The sequence below is a fragment of the Buceros rhinoceros genome, unplaced genomic scaffold, assembly GCF_000710305.1.
Source record: "Buceros rhinoceros silvestris isolate BGI_N320 unplaced genomic scaffold, ASM71030v1 scaffold7976, whole genome shotgun sequence".
In the NCBI taxonomy this organism is placed as follows: Eukaryota; Metazoa; Chordata; class Aves; order Bucerotiformes; family Bucerotidae; genus Buceros; species Buceros rhinoceros.
In genome coordinates, this window is record NW_010418035.1 from 42,090 (window position 1) to 58,212 (window position 16,123).

The following is a 16,123-nucleotide window of genomic DNA, read 5'->3' on the forward strand; positions in this document are numbered from 1 at the left end:
AGCGGCTGGAACAGGTGCCATGAATGGGTAAGGCAGCGGTGAGCGTGGTTCGGGTTTTGTCTTGCTAAGTGGCTGGTGCAAACTCCTCCTCTGACCCACCCGGCATCAGAACGAGAGAACATCAGCACACAAACAAGAGCTCTTTCCATTTCAGTATCTTTGAACTCAGAAAGTTTGCTGGTACTAGAAGCGCTCAGTGTTTGGTTGCTCGCCGAGTATAAATCCATCGATATTCCGAGGCTCTGCTACCCATAGTCAATCCACCTAAATTCTCTTCATCAAGATGCCAGGACGCTCGTTTGGCATTGAAGCAGCTATCCAAATAACGGCGTGGACATCTTGGGAATGTAATTCTGATTCAGTCGCTCAGCTGTGCTCAGAGAGGGGAAGAAATCCTGTGTTACAAACAGCTGCTTCTCGCTTTCCCTTAGCGCTTCTCGCTTGCCCTTCACGTTTCAGAATGCAGCAGCTTCACTCTGAACATCAATACATGAGAGTGTTTCGCTCTGTGTTGAGCTCAGTCAAGCTTTTAAAAGTTTGTTTCTTCATAAAAGCATAATTAGGGAATTTTTTTTATATTTTTTTAATGCAGGCCAATTGCTTCCTGCTAGTGAGGCAGAAAAGGCAGAGGTTTGATACCACCATCACTTCGGAAGTGCACAGAGCAGCTGTATGAAGGCAGCGTCAGGGCACAGAACCGGTTTTGCAGCTCGCGTTCGGCAGCTGAGGTGCAGACTGGAGCGCTCTACAGCAAAATGAGGCATGAGGCAAAGGAGCTCTGCTGTAAAATCAGGAGTTTTATTTTTGTCTGCTTTGTCCTGCCTCCCTCCGAGAGGTTCATTAGTCTCCAGTGAAAGATGCAGTTTGATTCTCACCTTTTAAAGGACTATGTCAAGGGGATAATTCCAGCCACTTTTCCTGCAGATACTTGAACACCTGTTTCTCCTTCAGTTATCTGCCAAAGAATATTAGCTCAGGACAACACCCACTGATTTTATGTACTGCTGCTATACTGGGGCTTTTTACCTCACACTAATACCTTAAGTGACTTTCCTATGGGCCTTAAGCAAAATTATATGTAACAAAATCACAAGATGCACAGGCTTCTGTGATCATTTTGCTTTAACGTTAAGCTAAATTTAAGATGCCATCACTTACAACTGTCATGTTTCTTCGCAGTGTATTCATCCAAAACGTACACCACCCCCATATTCTGTGAGCCTGCTCTTCACTGTTGCAAATTCAAATATCTTGTAGTTAATTAGTTTCAAGGAACCTTGCAATATTTGCAGATTATCAATGTCATCTTTTCCTGCTGCTTAATCCTCATTTGCAATTATAATAATCCATGATATTTCTGCCATCTCCACAGCAACCAATTATGATGGCAGAAATAGACTGACATGTATTGCTATTATGCAACAGAAATAAGGGAACTTGCACAAAAATAAATCCTCCTGATGTAAAAAAAGACCAGGACAAAGTTGGAACAGCAGAATATTTAGGTAGAGTTAATCATTAAACTGTGTTATTTCTTCACTTGCATCTCAATTTTGAAGCTACTTCATGAATATTTTAATTAGTGTATTTATAACAACATGATGTTTTGATAATCTTCAGAAAAATATTTCAAGGTAGTGTCAACTTTCATCAAACTTCTGAGTGTCTATGGAGCAGAGATTTGCAGCCTCTCTGTGGTTCTTTTGCGAAGCTTTGGTCTTTCTCTGGAATTAATGAATGAAACGTCCGGAAGCCCATGCTGATAAGGTTTCTAAGCCTGGATCCCACGCTAGCTAATGAATATTTTGGAACTACGCAGGCCATGAAACCTTGAACCCATTTTTGTGATTCTTGATGCCGGTATGTTGAAGTCTGTTGAACTCAACTGGTCTGATTTAATCATGCAAGAAAAATCTCCTGATGTGCACGGTAAGGAGGTAAACTCAAGTCCCTTTCAAAGGCAAATGAGATGCTGCTGCATATTTCCCAGCAATTCCATAACTGAACACAGTGCATTGTTTTGTGTGCTGGGATCGAGGGTGTTGTCTCCCCATTTGTTAAACATGTCCTTGAAAGATAAACACACTCAAGGACGTGGGGGGTCAAACCAAACTCCGTGTGGCCCAGTGTCTTTTCTTGCAGTCACCAGTTAGGTTCAGAAGAAGGGAGTGCAAGCAGCAGGGTCGGTACATGTTTATCTGCCCCCTCACGTAAACCACGTGGCAGCACTTGGAAATTCTTAAGCCAAAAGCTGCATCCGTGGATTTCTTCTCCATTGCTCTGTGTCGTTTGAACCAAATTACACTTTCGGTCTCGATGGGTGTCTCTTGCAGTTAATCCCACAACGGAAAAAGACATTGTATGCAGAAGCACCATTTTTTTTTTTTTTTTCAGATAGGCACGCTGGTCGTTTTGTTGGGTGCTCTTTATTTCTTGCATTTCATGAAGTTTGTGCTGTTACAGACCTCGGTTTTGTTCCCCGTTGGTTGCCTGTTTCTCAGGGTGACGACTTCTGTAGTTTGCTGTAACGGTGGTTGCTCTGGCGTGGCCCGTGGTCCCAAGGGCAGCGGTGCAGCCTGACTCGCATCTCTCTGTCATTGTGTCCCCAGACGTGGAGCAATGGGTCGTGACCACGCTCCTTGAGAGCAGGAGCTCACATTGCTGCCAAAGGCCGCCTTGTACATCCAGAAGGCAAAAGCCCTTCTAGCATGAGTTTCCCCTCACCTCTGGGTCCAGAAGAGCGCAAGGGCTGTGGGGGTGCTGGGAAGGGCTGTGCCAGGCCAAGGAGCCCTGCCGGGTGCAGATCCCACCAGAGAGCGTGTAGAATATACGTACTCATATTGGCTGTCTTGGTTTGTGCCTTGGTTGTCCTTCAAGGGAACTCTCTGGTTCACGCAGAGCGCAGCCTAGGTGGCAGTTACCATGTGTTTTTGTGAAAACCAGGGGACCAGGACCTTGGTGTAAAAGGAGAGATGGCCAGAAATGCAGTTTCACTGTATCTCCTCACTTCTGTATCAGATATCCCATCCCTTTAATCATTCTTCTTCCATTTTTCCATAACTTTTTTATTTCTACTGTTTCTTTTTCTAGACTAGTACACTAGCACAAAGTTACTTATTTCTTCCTAATTCCTCATTTTTGTTTCCTTTTCTACTGCCCTAAGCAGTAAGATGATGTTTTCAGCGAGCTCTCTGCTGCCTTCTGAATGGGGATGACTAATTCAGCTATTAATTGTTTATAGTTTGGGCTGCTTTTTTCCAAATGTCTTTTTTCCTCTTATCAATATTGAATTTTGTCACACGTCATTTGGTATCATAAGATCTTTTGTAGCTCTTTGCAGTCAGTGTTAGTTTTGAGAGCAGTCAGCAAATTTTCTCGTCCCCATGTTGTCAGCCGTTCTACAACGTGTCTGTGTGAAGAAGAGGGCAGGTCGTACCGCATCCCTCTGGTTTGTGTGTGGGGCATCCCTCCTCGCTTTCTGCATGGTATTAGTCCACCAGAGGATGCTCGCTGATATCTCATGCAATTTTAATTCTTTCAGTGACCTTGACATAGGGGTTTTGGAACTGTGAAGGCGCTGACATGGAACGGATCATCTTCATTCATTGACTGCTACAAAGTTCCCATCTCAAACCCGGATGACTAGTCTTCCATCTCTCTTCCGCTCTAGGTCTCCTATTTCTAGCTGTGTTCTCTATAGCTGTTCCGAGACTGGTGGTGTGGAAACCGGGCTTACTGGTCTGTAATTCCCAGATGACTTTAGGTCTCTTAAAAATCTCAGCCTTCAATTTGCCACCTCCTGCTTCTCTGTCTTATCGAGGTTATACACCATGTTTACTGGTTCATACTTGATTTCCTGAGGAACTCGAAGAAGAAAACTGCCTGGTCTTGGCAGTTTACTGCTCCTCTTTTTATTGATTTCTTTAAAAAGTTGACTTGACACTTGACTTAGATTTCCACAGCTTCTTGTAAAGAAGAGTTTAATTCTGCAATTCTGCTGAAGTTCTTCACTATTAGCACTGTTGTGAAAAATATTTGTCTTGTTTACCATGGCCTTCATCCTTCCGGACCATTGCTTGTAACCTCAGATCATCTATAAATCTACCAATTTTCTGTTTGGTTTTCTACGCTTTAATGGATAAACTTCATTAAGACCAGGACAGTGGGGGCACTTACACTGGAATACTGAGCTATCAGACTGCCATTATACCTTTATTTTATACAATATTGTCCACATTTATGATGTGATTGCACCTAAGAAATGTCTAGGGTATTATCATACCTTCTTCATTGTCCTTCCTGACTGTTTTCCAAATTTTCTGCTTCTATCAGTACTTCTGTTCTGATCTGTTACTGTCTGTAGGTGTTCCGCATCTTCAGCTCCGTCTCCCCATTCCAGACAAGCATCATGACTATGTTTTTGTACACACGCACAAAAAAAGCACCAAGATAACGTATAATACTAAGTGTAAAAATGCCTTGTTTTCTCAGATAACTTCAGCACTTGCTGGAGAGGAGCATTAAACCATTTTTTATACTATCTCCTATTGGATTAATGGAATAGTTCATACTGCGAGGCGGGGTGTTGCATTCCAAATTCTCATGAAGCTCTTCAGCCTTCACATTACTGTTACTGAAGTCCCAGACTCATCTTTTTTTGGTCTGTCGATTCCAGAGGACCGCCGTGCATAGTGGAAACTGTCCCTCCATCTGGGCAAGTTATCTTTTCAACCAAAAGAAATGAAAAATCAGGCCAAGACTCTGCATGTGGAAAACAGACTGAAAGTGCACACATGGCTTTACTGTAGCTCGAATATGATCAGCTTCTGAACCAGAAAATAGACTGCACTGGTTTTACTGACAAAACAATGGTGTTAAAGACACTTTGTGGGTTTTTTTCAGCATTAAGTCTATTACATACCAAGCAGCTAGTGCCATCGCACAGGCTGAAAACATCACCCCAAGATAATTGCTGGATGCTCTGACAGCAGCAATTCGAGAATCTTCTTATTGTGGAGGAAGCGTCTGCTGTTTTGTGATTCAGTCCTTTCTGTAATCAAGCACTAAACGAATGATTTCCCGTTTGGTTCCTCACAGAGGTCTGTGTTGAAGGACTGATGCCAGTTTGTTCTGCTAACAAATGCATTTTTAATTTTATGTGCTTAGTTGAGGTTTTCTGGGTGTGCAAAAGCAGTGATGGTTTCCAAGAAGTATTTCAAGTCTTAATAGCTTCTCTCTCAAAAAGGTGCTAAGCCAACTTTGGATTTAAGTAGGTATTTCTTCCTCGAAAGCTGTGCTTTGTAATGCTAATTTTAAATAGGTGTACCCGTGGACACAGATACTCGGCTATTCACCTGGTTTGGGTGTCTGCTTGGGAGGCTGCCATGTGCTAATTATTCCAGTAGAAGTGGAAGAACCGCTTCCTAAACTGGAATTTACTACAGCAGTGTTTTATGTGTAAATACACACTGTGGTGATGTGCAGGTATTTTTTAAGCTGTCCAACATCCCTGGGCTGGTGCAACAGAAGCATCCAGCAGCTCAAGATTCCTCCACTGTAGCCGAAGTAAAGTTTCGTTAGGCAGCAGTGCACTGTGTTTACACATCATCTGGCTGTGGGTATTGGGCAGCTTGTAACGTTGCAGCTGGAAGGTTAACTCGAGCTGTAAAACAATCTACAGCAGCTTGCTGTTACTGTAGGAAGAGGTGTGCTGCTTGTCTTACCGAGTGCAGCTCGCTTTTCTGTCAGCAGGGAGATCCTCCAAGGTGGCAAACAAGGGGACCAAATACAGGTCATCTCCTGGTGCTCTGTCCCAGCAATCCCCCTCGCTTCTTATCATCAACCTGGTTTGGTTGGTTTGGTTCTATCTTGATATTGGTTTGGTTCTATCTTGATATATTTCCCTCTCTTTCTGTCCCAGGAAAACTGACTCCTTCACCCTCTTAAAGTTACACTGGAAAATCCAGTTTCCTGACATCTGCTAGACTTGTTTCTGTAAACTGGGCTCTGTGTTTTGCCATCTGGATGTGTTGTCTGATGAGGTGCAAATCCAAGAGCAGCAGCTTGCCTGGTTATTTATATTCCGCGTGTAAACTCTGTTCTGGAGAGGATTCTGTGCAGCTGCAAAGAGTCGCAGGAGTCGTTATCTTGTTCTAGTGATGTCCACCATGCGAGCGCCTTGGGTTTTGCTTTGAGGAAGGTCCCTTGAACTGTTATGCAGCAGAATATTGCAGTCAGACATTTCTGCCATTGCAGATGACACTGCAGATCCCTCCTGCGGTATCGTCTGTGTGGGCACCATCTTCTTAGGGTAAGGGAAACACGCTGCAGAGATCTCACCCAACTCTTAGCTAATTTGCTTTTAGCACAGTTGTTTATTGTTTGTACAGAAACCCAAGACTGTGAGGTGCCTAAAGCAAGTTGAGTCACTTGTACCAAGCAACCATTCTCTGGGATGTACAGCTGCTGCTGCTGCTTCTACGCATTGCTTTCAGACGGCATCGTCTTGTCTGGTTGCAAAGGCTTGGTGAGCACAACCCAGATTCTTGCTCTTTCTTTGATGCTACAACTCCTGCATTTTGTAACAAGAAGCCTGTAGAAAAAAAACCCCAATTTCATCCGCTAGCACTCCTTGTGAAAACACAAATGAATCTCCTATCATGAGGACGACGTTGGCTTCCTTCTGCTGGCGCTTCGGACGAAGTTGCATCGCAGTGAGAACTCTGGTGGCAATGGCTGTGCTCAATTTATCTTGGACCTGCATATAGCTGCTTCAGGTGCTGGTAGCAGTAAGGACTTCACCATGGGCTCTTCTAGCCTGCCTCATTTTTTCCTTGGATGAAAACCTTCAAGTAAGTCAGTGCCAACCCCTCATTGCTGTTTTTGATGCCTAAATTATATATCCTCAGAATACCCAGTGTGGCTTTCTGTGCCGCAGTCTCACTGTCATTGCAGAGCTGGTGTACTCTAAGATGTGCTCTGTTACCTTGTTGCAAACCTTCTTTAATTGAGCTAGAGAGCCTCATTTTTCATTGAGCTGTGGAAGGCAGTACCTGTTGGTGGCTCAGCTTCCCAGTTCTTGAGCTGTTATTACCTAGGAATTCATGAAGACACTGTGCAGCCCTTCAGAGGGAGGAACAGGAAGGATGCATTTTCCTCATTTTTTTCAATATTCTGGTCAGCTTTCTGAATTTCTCCCTAATCTGCTGTACAAGACTTCTCAAGTGTGCCAAGAAAAGCAATTATGTAGGAAGGGGATGAAAACACGAGCCTTTCCAAAGTACTGTTGATAGGCTATCGCAGTTCATTGGCACAGCAGAGCTCTGTTCTGCCGTTTGTTAACTGGGCAGCGGAGAGTTGTAACATTTTTCTTACATGTGTCTGCAGTCTTGTTTTCTTTTCACTTTTATTTTCTTAGATTTTTTTTCAAAACCACCCCTTTTGTTATATTTGTCAAGGTATCTTGGTTTGTATCCTGTTTCCATCTTCTGGTGGGCTTGCTCTGCTTGGCCTCCAAAATTCATTGGGTTGGGTTTCTTTGGATCTAGCTTGAAATTAGGGTTTTTTCCCAGCTTCTTTGATTGATTCTTTTTTCAGTCCTTCTATGTGAAAGAATTACAGTCCATCTGCTCTTGGATCAGATTCCTGATTTCTTTAGTTCAGAGGCTTCTGTTAATTACGGCAGAGTTGTTCAGATTTTTTTCTCTGCCTTTCCTTGTGTTTGCTGAGTTCTTGGTTGTACGCTGTGGTTTTGAGTTGTGTAACTGTATTGTGATCTTTCCTTAATGTGGCTTGCAGTATTTTGCTTAGCTCCTGCAATTCTTTGTTTACAGATTTGACTTTGCATCCATTTTCCTCCCAAGTCTGTCCTCTGGCAGTTTACATGTAGTGATGATCAGTATAAATCCAGAGTTTTTTAAGGCTGGCTTCAGCTTCTTCCCCAGTTTTACTTTCTATCAGCATCAATAAGGAAAAGAGAATTCAATTTTCACCTGCAGTTACCAAGTGTGGCAACTGTTTTACCTGCTAAACTCTTCTGGTTAGTAACTAGAGATTTTAGGTGTGATCCTGCTTTCTCAAAGGAATGTCTGTTTTTACGGTGTCATTTCAAAGGCTCGCCTGGAGCAGATGAAGATTTACCATGCTCCTGGTCCAGCGCTTCTATCTGGAGATGGGCCGGTGTCTTGAGCCGATCTGAATTTGAGTGGAAGAAAGATGCCCTAATAGCATCTCCCCTTTGTTTTAGGTAGTCATAATCTAAAATAAATACAGTAAAGTTTAGTAATTTGCCTCTAACATGCCACAGAAACTGTTTAGAAACAGTTTAGAAAACTATTTCCAGACTAATGGAAGGGATTTATTTGGCCAACTCCTGTTGCGTCCCCTGATTTGGGGACATATTTGTAATTTTTTTTTTAATCAAGCTTAACTTTTAATACCCACGCATCTTTTCCAAACTAATGTTGACTTATTTTGTGATTTCATAGAATGGCAAAGCCAGGCTGCAGTCAGAACAAGGAATGTTGTGGCCGGACATCACAGCTAAAAAGGGGCTCCTAATCCTTTCTGCATAGTAATCTGTCTGAGTCAGAGTTTGTCGGAGAAACAGGAAAACCCAGGCTGAGATTAGAGAAACCCAGAACTTCTGCAAGGAGCTTTAAACCTCAAAGGTTCATCAACCTGTTGGAATACTTTTTCCCCCTCAGGCTTCAAGAGACTTACGAGCATCTGAAGCCAAGCAAAATTCATTTTTAGCACTGAGCAAAGCAAAACAGTTATTTCAACCAACCTGCATTTTGGCGTCGGTCAAAGCCCAAGCTCACAGCAGCAGTGCTGGGTGTCATGCCCCAGCTATTGAAACAATCCCCACATTAACGGAGCTCTCTGTGAGCTCACTCATCTACATTTTCCTCAGCTCCCTCTGAGACATTGATCTACAGCAGCATTTGTTTTCTTAAAACTACCCTCTTCAGGTGATTTTGGTTTCAGGAGTGGGTTCAGCCCCAGTGTTATGCATCTTTATCTCAGCTTTATCTCGCCCTTACCTTCCTTAGGGCCAGTAAAGCCTAACAGGCACTTCTGAGGGGTAGTGCAGCCTGGTTTAGATGCTCACATCAGGCTGAGGTCACTCATGCCCAAGACTCGCTTTTAATATATAAAGAGGCCAACTCAGAGGCAGAAGCCTCTGTAAAAATTTGTATCGGATGAATCCTGCTCCTTTGATTACCAACGAAGCCCGCATAGCTGGGAGAATTTTGAGGTGATGTAACATGTTTTGATACATCACATCTGAAAACCTCTCCTTCTTTACAAGTCTAAAGGAAATATTGATGGTTGTTTATCTTAACGCTGTGCAAAGCAACTGGTTTATAATTATTCAGATCTGAATTATTAGCAAAGCATATTTCTGCCTGTTGAATCCAAATATCATCAATGCACCAGAAAGCGTCTGCTCTAAGCTCCATTCCCGCAATGACCTTTGCTTCCTGAAATCATCACGAAAATTATAGTGGCCTTTGAAAGATGAATTCATGCAAAGCAGCCCCCAGTGCTATTTAAGACAGAGGCCAAGGGCCTCCTCCCCTCAGGAAAAAGGGAGGTTGGGATTCCACTGGCCAGCACAGACTGGAGCTCAGTTTCGGTTGTCGGATGGGAAGGTCAGGACTTGTTTATTTATTCCACCCCTCGGTTTAAGCAGCAACGTGACAAGTTACGCAGAGGTGGCCGGTTTATTCTCATGTAGATGCAAGTTGGAAGAGTTCATCTGAGATGTTTTGGTCTTGGAGGGAAGGATGGGAGGGGTAGAAAGGTTACACGTCCTGTCTACATAAACGCCTCTTTGGCTGGTTAATGGAGCAGCAGAAGCGCTTGGCACAGAGGAAGAGGCGAGCTTCACCTTTTCAGCTGGAGGAGCAGCCCACTCTCTCTGCCGTCACGGAGCGCAACGGCTTGTTAAAGGAAAACAGACAAAAATGTACTAGATTTCCAGCACGGCGGGGCACGAAATCCGCCTGACCCTGTCAAGGCTTTACTGATCTTAATGGGTCTGCCACAGAGAAAAGCTCTGCTGGAGGAGCGGAGGGGTGCTGCTCCTGAGGGACGAGTTCAAAAACACCAGCTCAGAAACACCAATAAAAACATTTCCCACTGCTCTTCATCAGAGCTTAAAGGAAGCAGCGCACCACAGAGAACGCTGGCAAAATCTGTGCGCTTACACCATAAAATACACATACGCCCATTTCTGTAAATTAGTGACTTGGAGGATGGATGAATTTGTCAAGATAACCAGTTTCTGGCACAAGTAGACCCCATATAAAGAGGGCTTAATGCTTGTTTCTAATCTCCCGGAAGATTGTACAAATGAAAAAAAATGAGGTTAACCACCAATGAAGTAATACATCTTTTGTTAAATATTAATTATATTAAATTTTCCCCCATCACAGAATTTGCAAGGTTCTCATGAATCCAGGATTAATTCAGCAGTTTTTATTTATCCTCTGCTGTGAATGGATCCCTTCTCAGTGGAGAGTGAATGAATTTATTTTGTATCAGCTTTCTACTTGAAAAGAAAATCCTTGGTAAAAGAACTGACAATCTTTGCCAGAGAAATGCAGCCCGAGTAAAACGTTGCATTGTTCAGGCTGTTAGATGCTAATGAGTTCTGCATCTAAGGCTCGGGATTTTTTTCCATCTGATCCAGCAGTGGCGTAACAGTTGATGCACTTAATAAATGTACGAGACTTGCTTAGGAGGAAGATTTGTATCAAAGGAAGGCAGCATGTTCCATGGTGTTAGTGCAGCATCTGTTATTATCATTCGGTGCTGCTCTTAGCCCAGCATGCCCTTCCTCTAAATATCTTATTAATTAAACTGGCTTAGCAGGAAAATAATTAATACTTTAAGTCCTGTACCTACTTAGAAAGGATTTAGAAACTGAAAAAATTGTTTCAGTCTGAGCTTCAAACTGGGGGGTTGTGGGTTTTCTTCGTTCTTGAGCAGAAGCAGATTACGACTAAAAGGGAGGATCTGAAAAGCCTGTGTATGCAGAGTCTTCAAAAATACATATTCTGTCTTCGAAATTCTGCCAGCCTGCAATAAGTTGTGACTTGGAGAAGACTTGGAGTCCTCCCTAGCAGCTGCTGTGGGAGAGGTGCTCCTGCGCTTCTTCAGCATGTCCTGCTCGCCCCGTTTAGCGCTCAGTCTCCTTAACTCGCCTTAACTCCAATCCACGAAATTACCTTGTTTCTCAGCCCCACCTTAACAACGTGGTGGCGCTTCCTCGCCCTGAGGCCGGTAGCGGTGCTGCTCGGTTGCGTAGCCAGCGGTTGACCAGGCAGGAGGGGGAGACGGTGTACCCGGGTGAGTGCCAGTGAATTTGTGCGTAGAATGTGGATCTGTTACTTAACTCTTGACGGTGACGTACAGAACTGGCAGTAGTCGCCCGTGTCTCTTTTGAGAGCAGCTGTGTGCAGAAACTGCTGCTTTGCTGCGGTTCCACGCCGCTGGATTTGCCACTGAAGAACAAGCTCAGGCAAGACTGGATGCTGTTCGCTGCTTACACAAAGAGAAAATCGCACTTTCTCAGACCTATTGGAAAGGTCTTGGATGCTGCCAAATTGCTCTTCAAAGTCAGTCAGGGTTTTAACGATTTCTTTGGTGGGAGCAAGCTCAGGAGTTAGCTGTAGCTTGTTTTGGCTGGTTTTGGAGGGGCTGAGGGCACCTATTCTTAAGGAGGAAGAAGAAAAAGCTTTAAACGGTGTAAATCATTTAAATCTTTGTCCTGAAGAATACACATTCAAAAATGGGTTTTAAAATGGGGAAAGCCTAAATTTATCCTCTGGAAAAGAGTGAAGCAGAGCTGGCCTTGTTCATACTAAGCTGTAAGGATGTGACAGCGAATCGGTTACACTGAGCACAGTGTCGCAGAACAAGCAGCACTGATTCACCAGGCGTACGTGCCCCTGCAGGGAAAGCCAACATGCAGCAGTGCCGGGAAAGGCTACACCCTCCTGCGTCCAGGGATGGAGAGAGGGTTTTGAAGCCTCTTTTGCTTTAAATCTGCCTTGGGCAGACCGGAGATGCTAAGTCCCGGCTCATTTGTGTGTGCGTGCATCTGTGCTGGGTCTGGTAGGGGAGCATATGGCCGGAGCGATGCGCCCTTGACCGTGCCTCTCTTTTTGGCAGGCACAGGCTTGTTTCTCGCAGAGCGCGCGCAGTCGCAGCCGCTCCCGCACATCACTTCTTGTGCCCCTTGCTTGCTGGCGCTCAGCTCTCTGCCTGAATGCTTGTCTTTTGTGGTGTTTTGGTTAATTGGACATAGTTTTAATTACTGCTGAACTGAACAAACATTAAATTTCTATCCGCTGTGTTGCTGGTCCGGTGACCACGGTCTCCAGGCAGGCAACAGAGGACTCAGGCTGTTCAGACCTGGTGTAAATTGCAGTGGCTTTCATGCAGTTTCCCTCATTTATGCCTTTTCTGGGGGAAAACACCCTTCCATGGAGGAGAAGGCTCCATTAAACAGCCCTTTTTTGTTTTGGTTTGGTTTTTTGCGCTATCCCAAATGCCTTGCTCTGCTCTCACTGGAATTAGTGGCAAACGAGCCATGTCTTCGGCGCAGCAGAGGCGCCAGTCCTCTTCTGGGCCCTGGGAATAGTCCATGGCCACATCTGGCACTGGCCTGATCCTTTGCCTTGCCTCCTTTCTTACCTTCCCCTCTCCGGCTTGTGCACTAGTTGCCTGTCTCTGACTCTCCACAGAAACACTTGGGTCGTGTGTCGAAATGAAGCCGCAGGAGTGTGGACATGGCCTCGAATCGATCCGTCTATAGCCACTGCTGTCAACAACGGCCTCACTACAGCAGCAGCCAGATTCTCTGGACTGCCAGTAGCCTTTATTTGGAGATGTTAATTTGCCACTGACTAGGAGAGGAGAAAAAGCATTTTCTACGTGCCTTAAAAGGCACAGGGCCTTTTAAGACAATCATTTCCCTTCTGTTCTATTTATATTGCTCCTTCTCCTTTGCTTGCAGCTTTGGAAAGAAAAATATCAATGAGGCAAAGCAGAGAGGAGCTTATAAAACGAGGAGTGCTGAAAGAAATTTTTGATAAAGGTAAGTGGTCTTCTTTTTCACAGCATTAAATTGACATCTCGTAATCTAATCTGGGAATAACTACTGTGGAAAAGGGCAACGTTTAAAGGTTTTGGATCCTCACAAGCCCAGAACAGTGCACATTCCCTTGAAGCAGCTCAGGAGACATAATAATAATAATAATAATAACAACGATAATAATTCCTTGTTCAGAGTAATTAATTTGTTGAGTTGGTAATGTATCGTTTTTGCAGAACGTGGTTGTTTTACAAACACCATTTTTTTAACATGGGTAATGCATGACAGATTTGACATCTATTACGTGCGTGTGTCAATCTTTAACCACAGCTTTATGTTTTATTTGTTTTGCTCCTTCCCTTGTCAATACCTAAGGGAATGAATTCAGCAAATTGTAAAGACGTGCCAAAGTTGCCTCTCAGTTTCAGCAGAACTTATGCATGTACTTCAAAGCCTCATTGATTCAAAGTCTAAAAGTCTTCAACAATACTAGTGCAAAACCTGTTGGAAGTCAACAGGAGTTATCAGCTTTCACAGATATTAGAAGTAGGTTCTGCTGCATTTGTTTAGGCTAGGGTGTAGCTCCCTGTTCAGCGACCTGGCCAGCTCAGGAGTCAGCCTGCGGTCACACCTCTGTCTAGGGTGTGACCTCCTTCATTCCTTCATCCCACACATAGCTGCTTTCTGACCCATCCCTGCACACCCCTAAAGGCATCCCCGGGAAAAATCTTGCCAGTGCAGCCTGACCCTGCCGTCCACATTGCTACCAAAGTGTTGCAGCTTTCTCCGTTCATCACGTAATGCTCTAGTTTGTGATCATCTGTGTCTGTTAGTTTGTGGGCAGGCAGTGCTGAGAGGTTAAACATACAGCTTCCACCAGCCGCTCGGAACGCCCCACCGCCTGTAGAAGAACTCGCCTTTTGCTGTACCATTGCTCCTATGCATAGATAAACAACTTGGATTTGCACGTGAAGATGTAACTGCATCTGTCTTTTGAATTGCCTCCTGTGCTGGGGGTGGGGGGTGCTGGTCAATAATTAAACTACCTGTGGTATTTTGATACCTCTTCCTTTATCTGAGCGTAGATGAGACTGCCTGTCGTAAGATTTTCTGAAGGAGTGTGTACTGATTGCTTACTTCAGAGATGATGGTACAGTAGTTCTTCAAGGTTATGTTGAAAGGTTTTGAGTTCCCACGGAAGCATCCAGGGAGGACATCCATATGTCAGCCTGTCTCAAACTCCATGGGATCCCACAAAAACGGGCGTCTCCTTAGAGACTGAAGTTAAGGAGCCACCAAGACTAGGAAACAGCCCCAGGAGCAAGTCTTGACCACATGCAAGAACACTCAGTTTTCCTTTCCCTCACCCATGGGGGCCGTGGCAGAGAAGGAGATAACGATTTTTCTCTGCCCTTCCTAGTCTTTGCCATCAAGAATGCTTGCTTGGACAATCTTACCTGAGAACCGGCAAGTACTGAAGGAGACAACCCAAAGTGGACAATAACGCAGGATTTCAAACTCTCCTCATCATTTTGACTTCCATAGACATTTGTCTATGGAAGGAGCGTGTGAGTGTGGCACTTGTCAGATACCCAAGTTCCCCAGTCCAAGGTGTTCAGAGCGAAGGTAGGCAGAACCCTGACATAAAGAGCAACAAAAGGACTGGTCTGTGTCATTCAGCGTGATGCGCTGGGGGTGCTTCTCACCAGGCCGTTTTTGAAAAGTGCCTGAAAGCGGAAATGGTAGGTGAGTTCAGGAGTACAAACCATGCCTAGGAGACACGTGTCTTGAATGTATCACCTGTGCGTTTACCTGGACCTTCACCCCATGCTGCTACTTTCACGTTCTAAGGTGAATCAAAGTGTCTGGGTAGAGTCCTTTGCATCAGAGAGCTTCCTCTGCGATCCCGTTTCTTCAGTGACTGGTGTGCGAAGCCTCACGAGTAGCAGAAGAGCAGCCTTCATGTGCTCCTGCTGCCGCAGAGGTCAAGCTGCTCTCTCTGGTGCCATCCAGATCCAGCTGATTCACGCTCAGCCAGCATCATCAAAGCTCATGCGTTTAGGGAAAGTCACTCTGCGAAAACGCAGCAAAGGATTTAGCAAGTGTGAGAAGAAAAGATGACGTGTTTTGCTGTGCAAAACTAACTTTACACTCACAGCCCGTTCCTGAAGGCTAATCGATTCATCCAAGTATTACCAGGGTTCTTTTCATTTGTATGTCAGCTAACCAGAACAGCTTCTCGTACTTCAAAAATAAAAAGTCGTTTGCCTTTTATATCTGATTGTCAAGCATGTCTGTGATCCAGGATTAATTCACACTAAGATATTCTTCACTCTACAAATTATTTTATCTGCATCTTTGATCTGTTTGCTGCACTAAAGCTGCTCCCTGTGTAGCTCTTTAAGCGAGATCTGATTTGGGGTGTGGATTTCTGTGTCATGTCTGATGATTTTAGTCAAATCCAAGGACAAGTTTTAGAGTCTAAATAAAAGTTGGAGCTATTCAGAGGTACCACTAGAAGAGGATATGCTGTTAGTACAGACAGCTGTTATTATGACAAAAAGTAAATCCAAATTTTGTCTCAATGTTTTCTATAAAAAAACCAAACCCTTCAGTGAGTCATCTGAATGCTATCTTCTGAAATCGTGCTGAACATACCTTGAGAAGTACAAAGTGCCCTTAAGACAGTAAGATTCTGAGGTGGTCAGCGTGTTGCCATAGGCATCCCACTTCACTGAAAATCTGCGGACATCGCTCCAAAAAACAAACGTCACCGGTTTTATCATGCATGTGTTTTTTCTGCTCATAGCTAGGGTCACATTTCGTCCTGCACTGAGTTAATGAACAGTCACTGCCTTTCATTCAAGAAAAGCAGGTGCTCTGCATAAGAAGCAGTCGCACTCTCCTGTGACACCGGGTAACTGAGGCACCAGCAGCTGCTGTCCCAGGCACGTGTTAAAGGTGTGTGTTTATCAAAGGGAGAACAGAGCAAGCACAGAGCACAGAGCGGGTCCA

At 44.4% G+C, this 16,123-nt stretch overlaps 1 protein-coding gene across 1 annotated transcript in view; it reads left to right on the forward strand.

The window, feature by feature from the left end:
* Positions 1 to 12,985: 12,985 nt before the first annotated feature.
* The window catches only part of PHACTR1 (phosphatase and actin regulator 1), a 56,622-nt gene continuing 53,484 nt past the window's right edge, over positions 12,986 to 16,123 (forward strand). Inside the window, exon 1 of the mRNA XM_010138377.1 lies at positions 12,986 to 13,111. Within this exon, the coding sequence (XP_010136679.1) occupies positions 13,051 to 13,111 (61 nt within the window). The 5' untranslated portion in view covers positions 12,986 to 13,050. The remainder of the gene's footprint in view (positions 13,112 to 16,123) is intronic.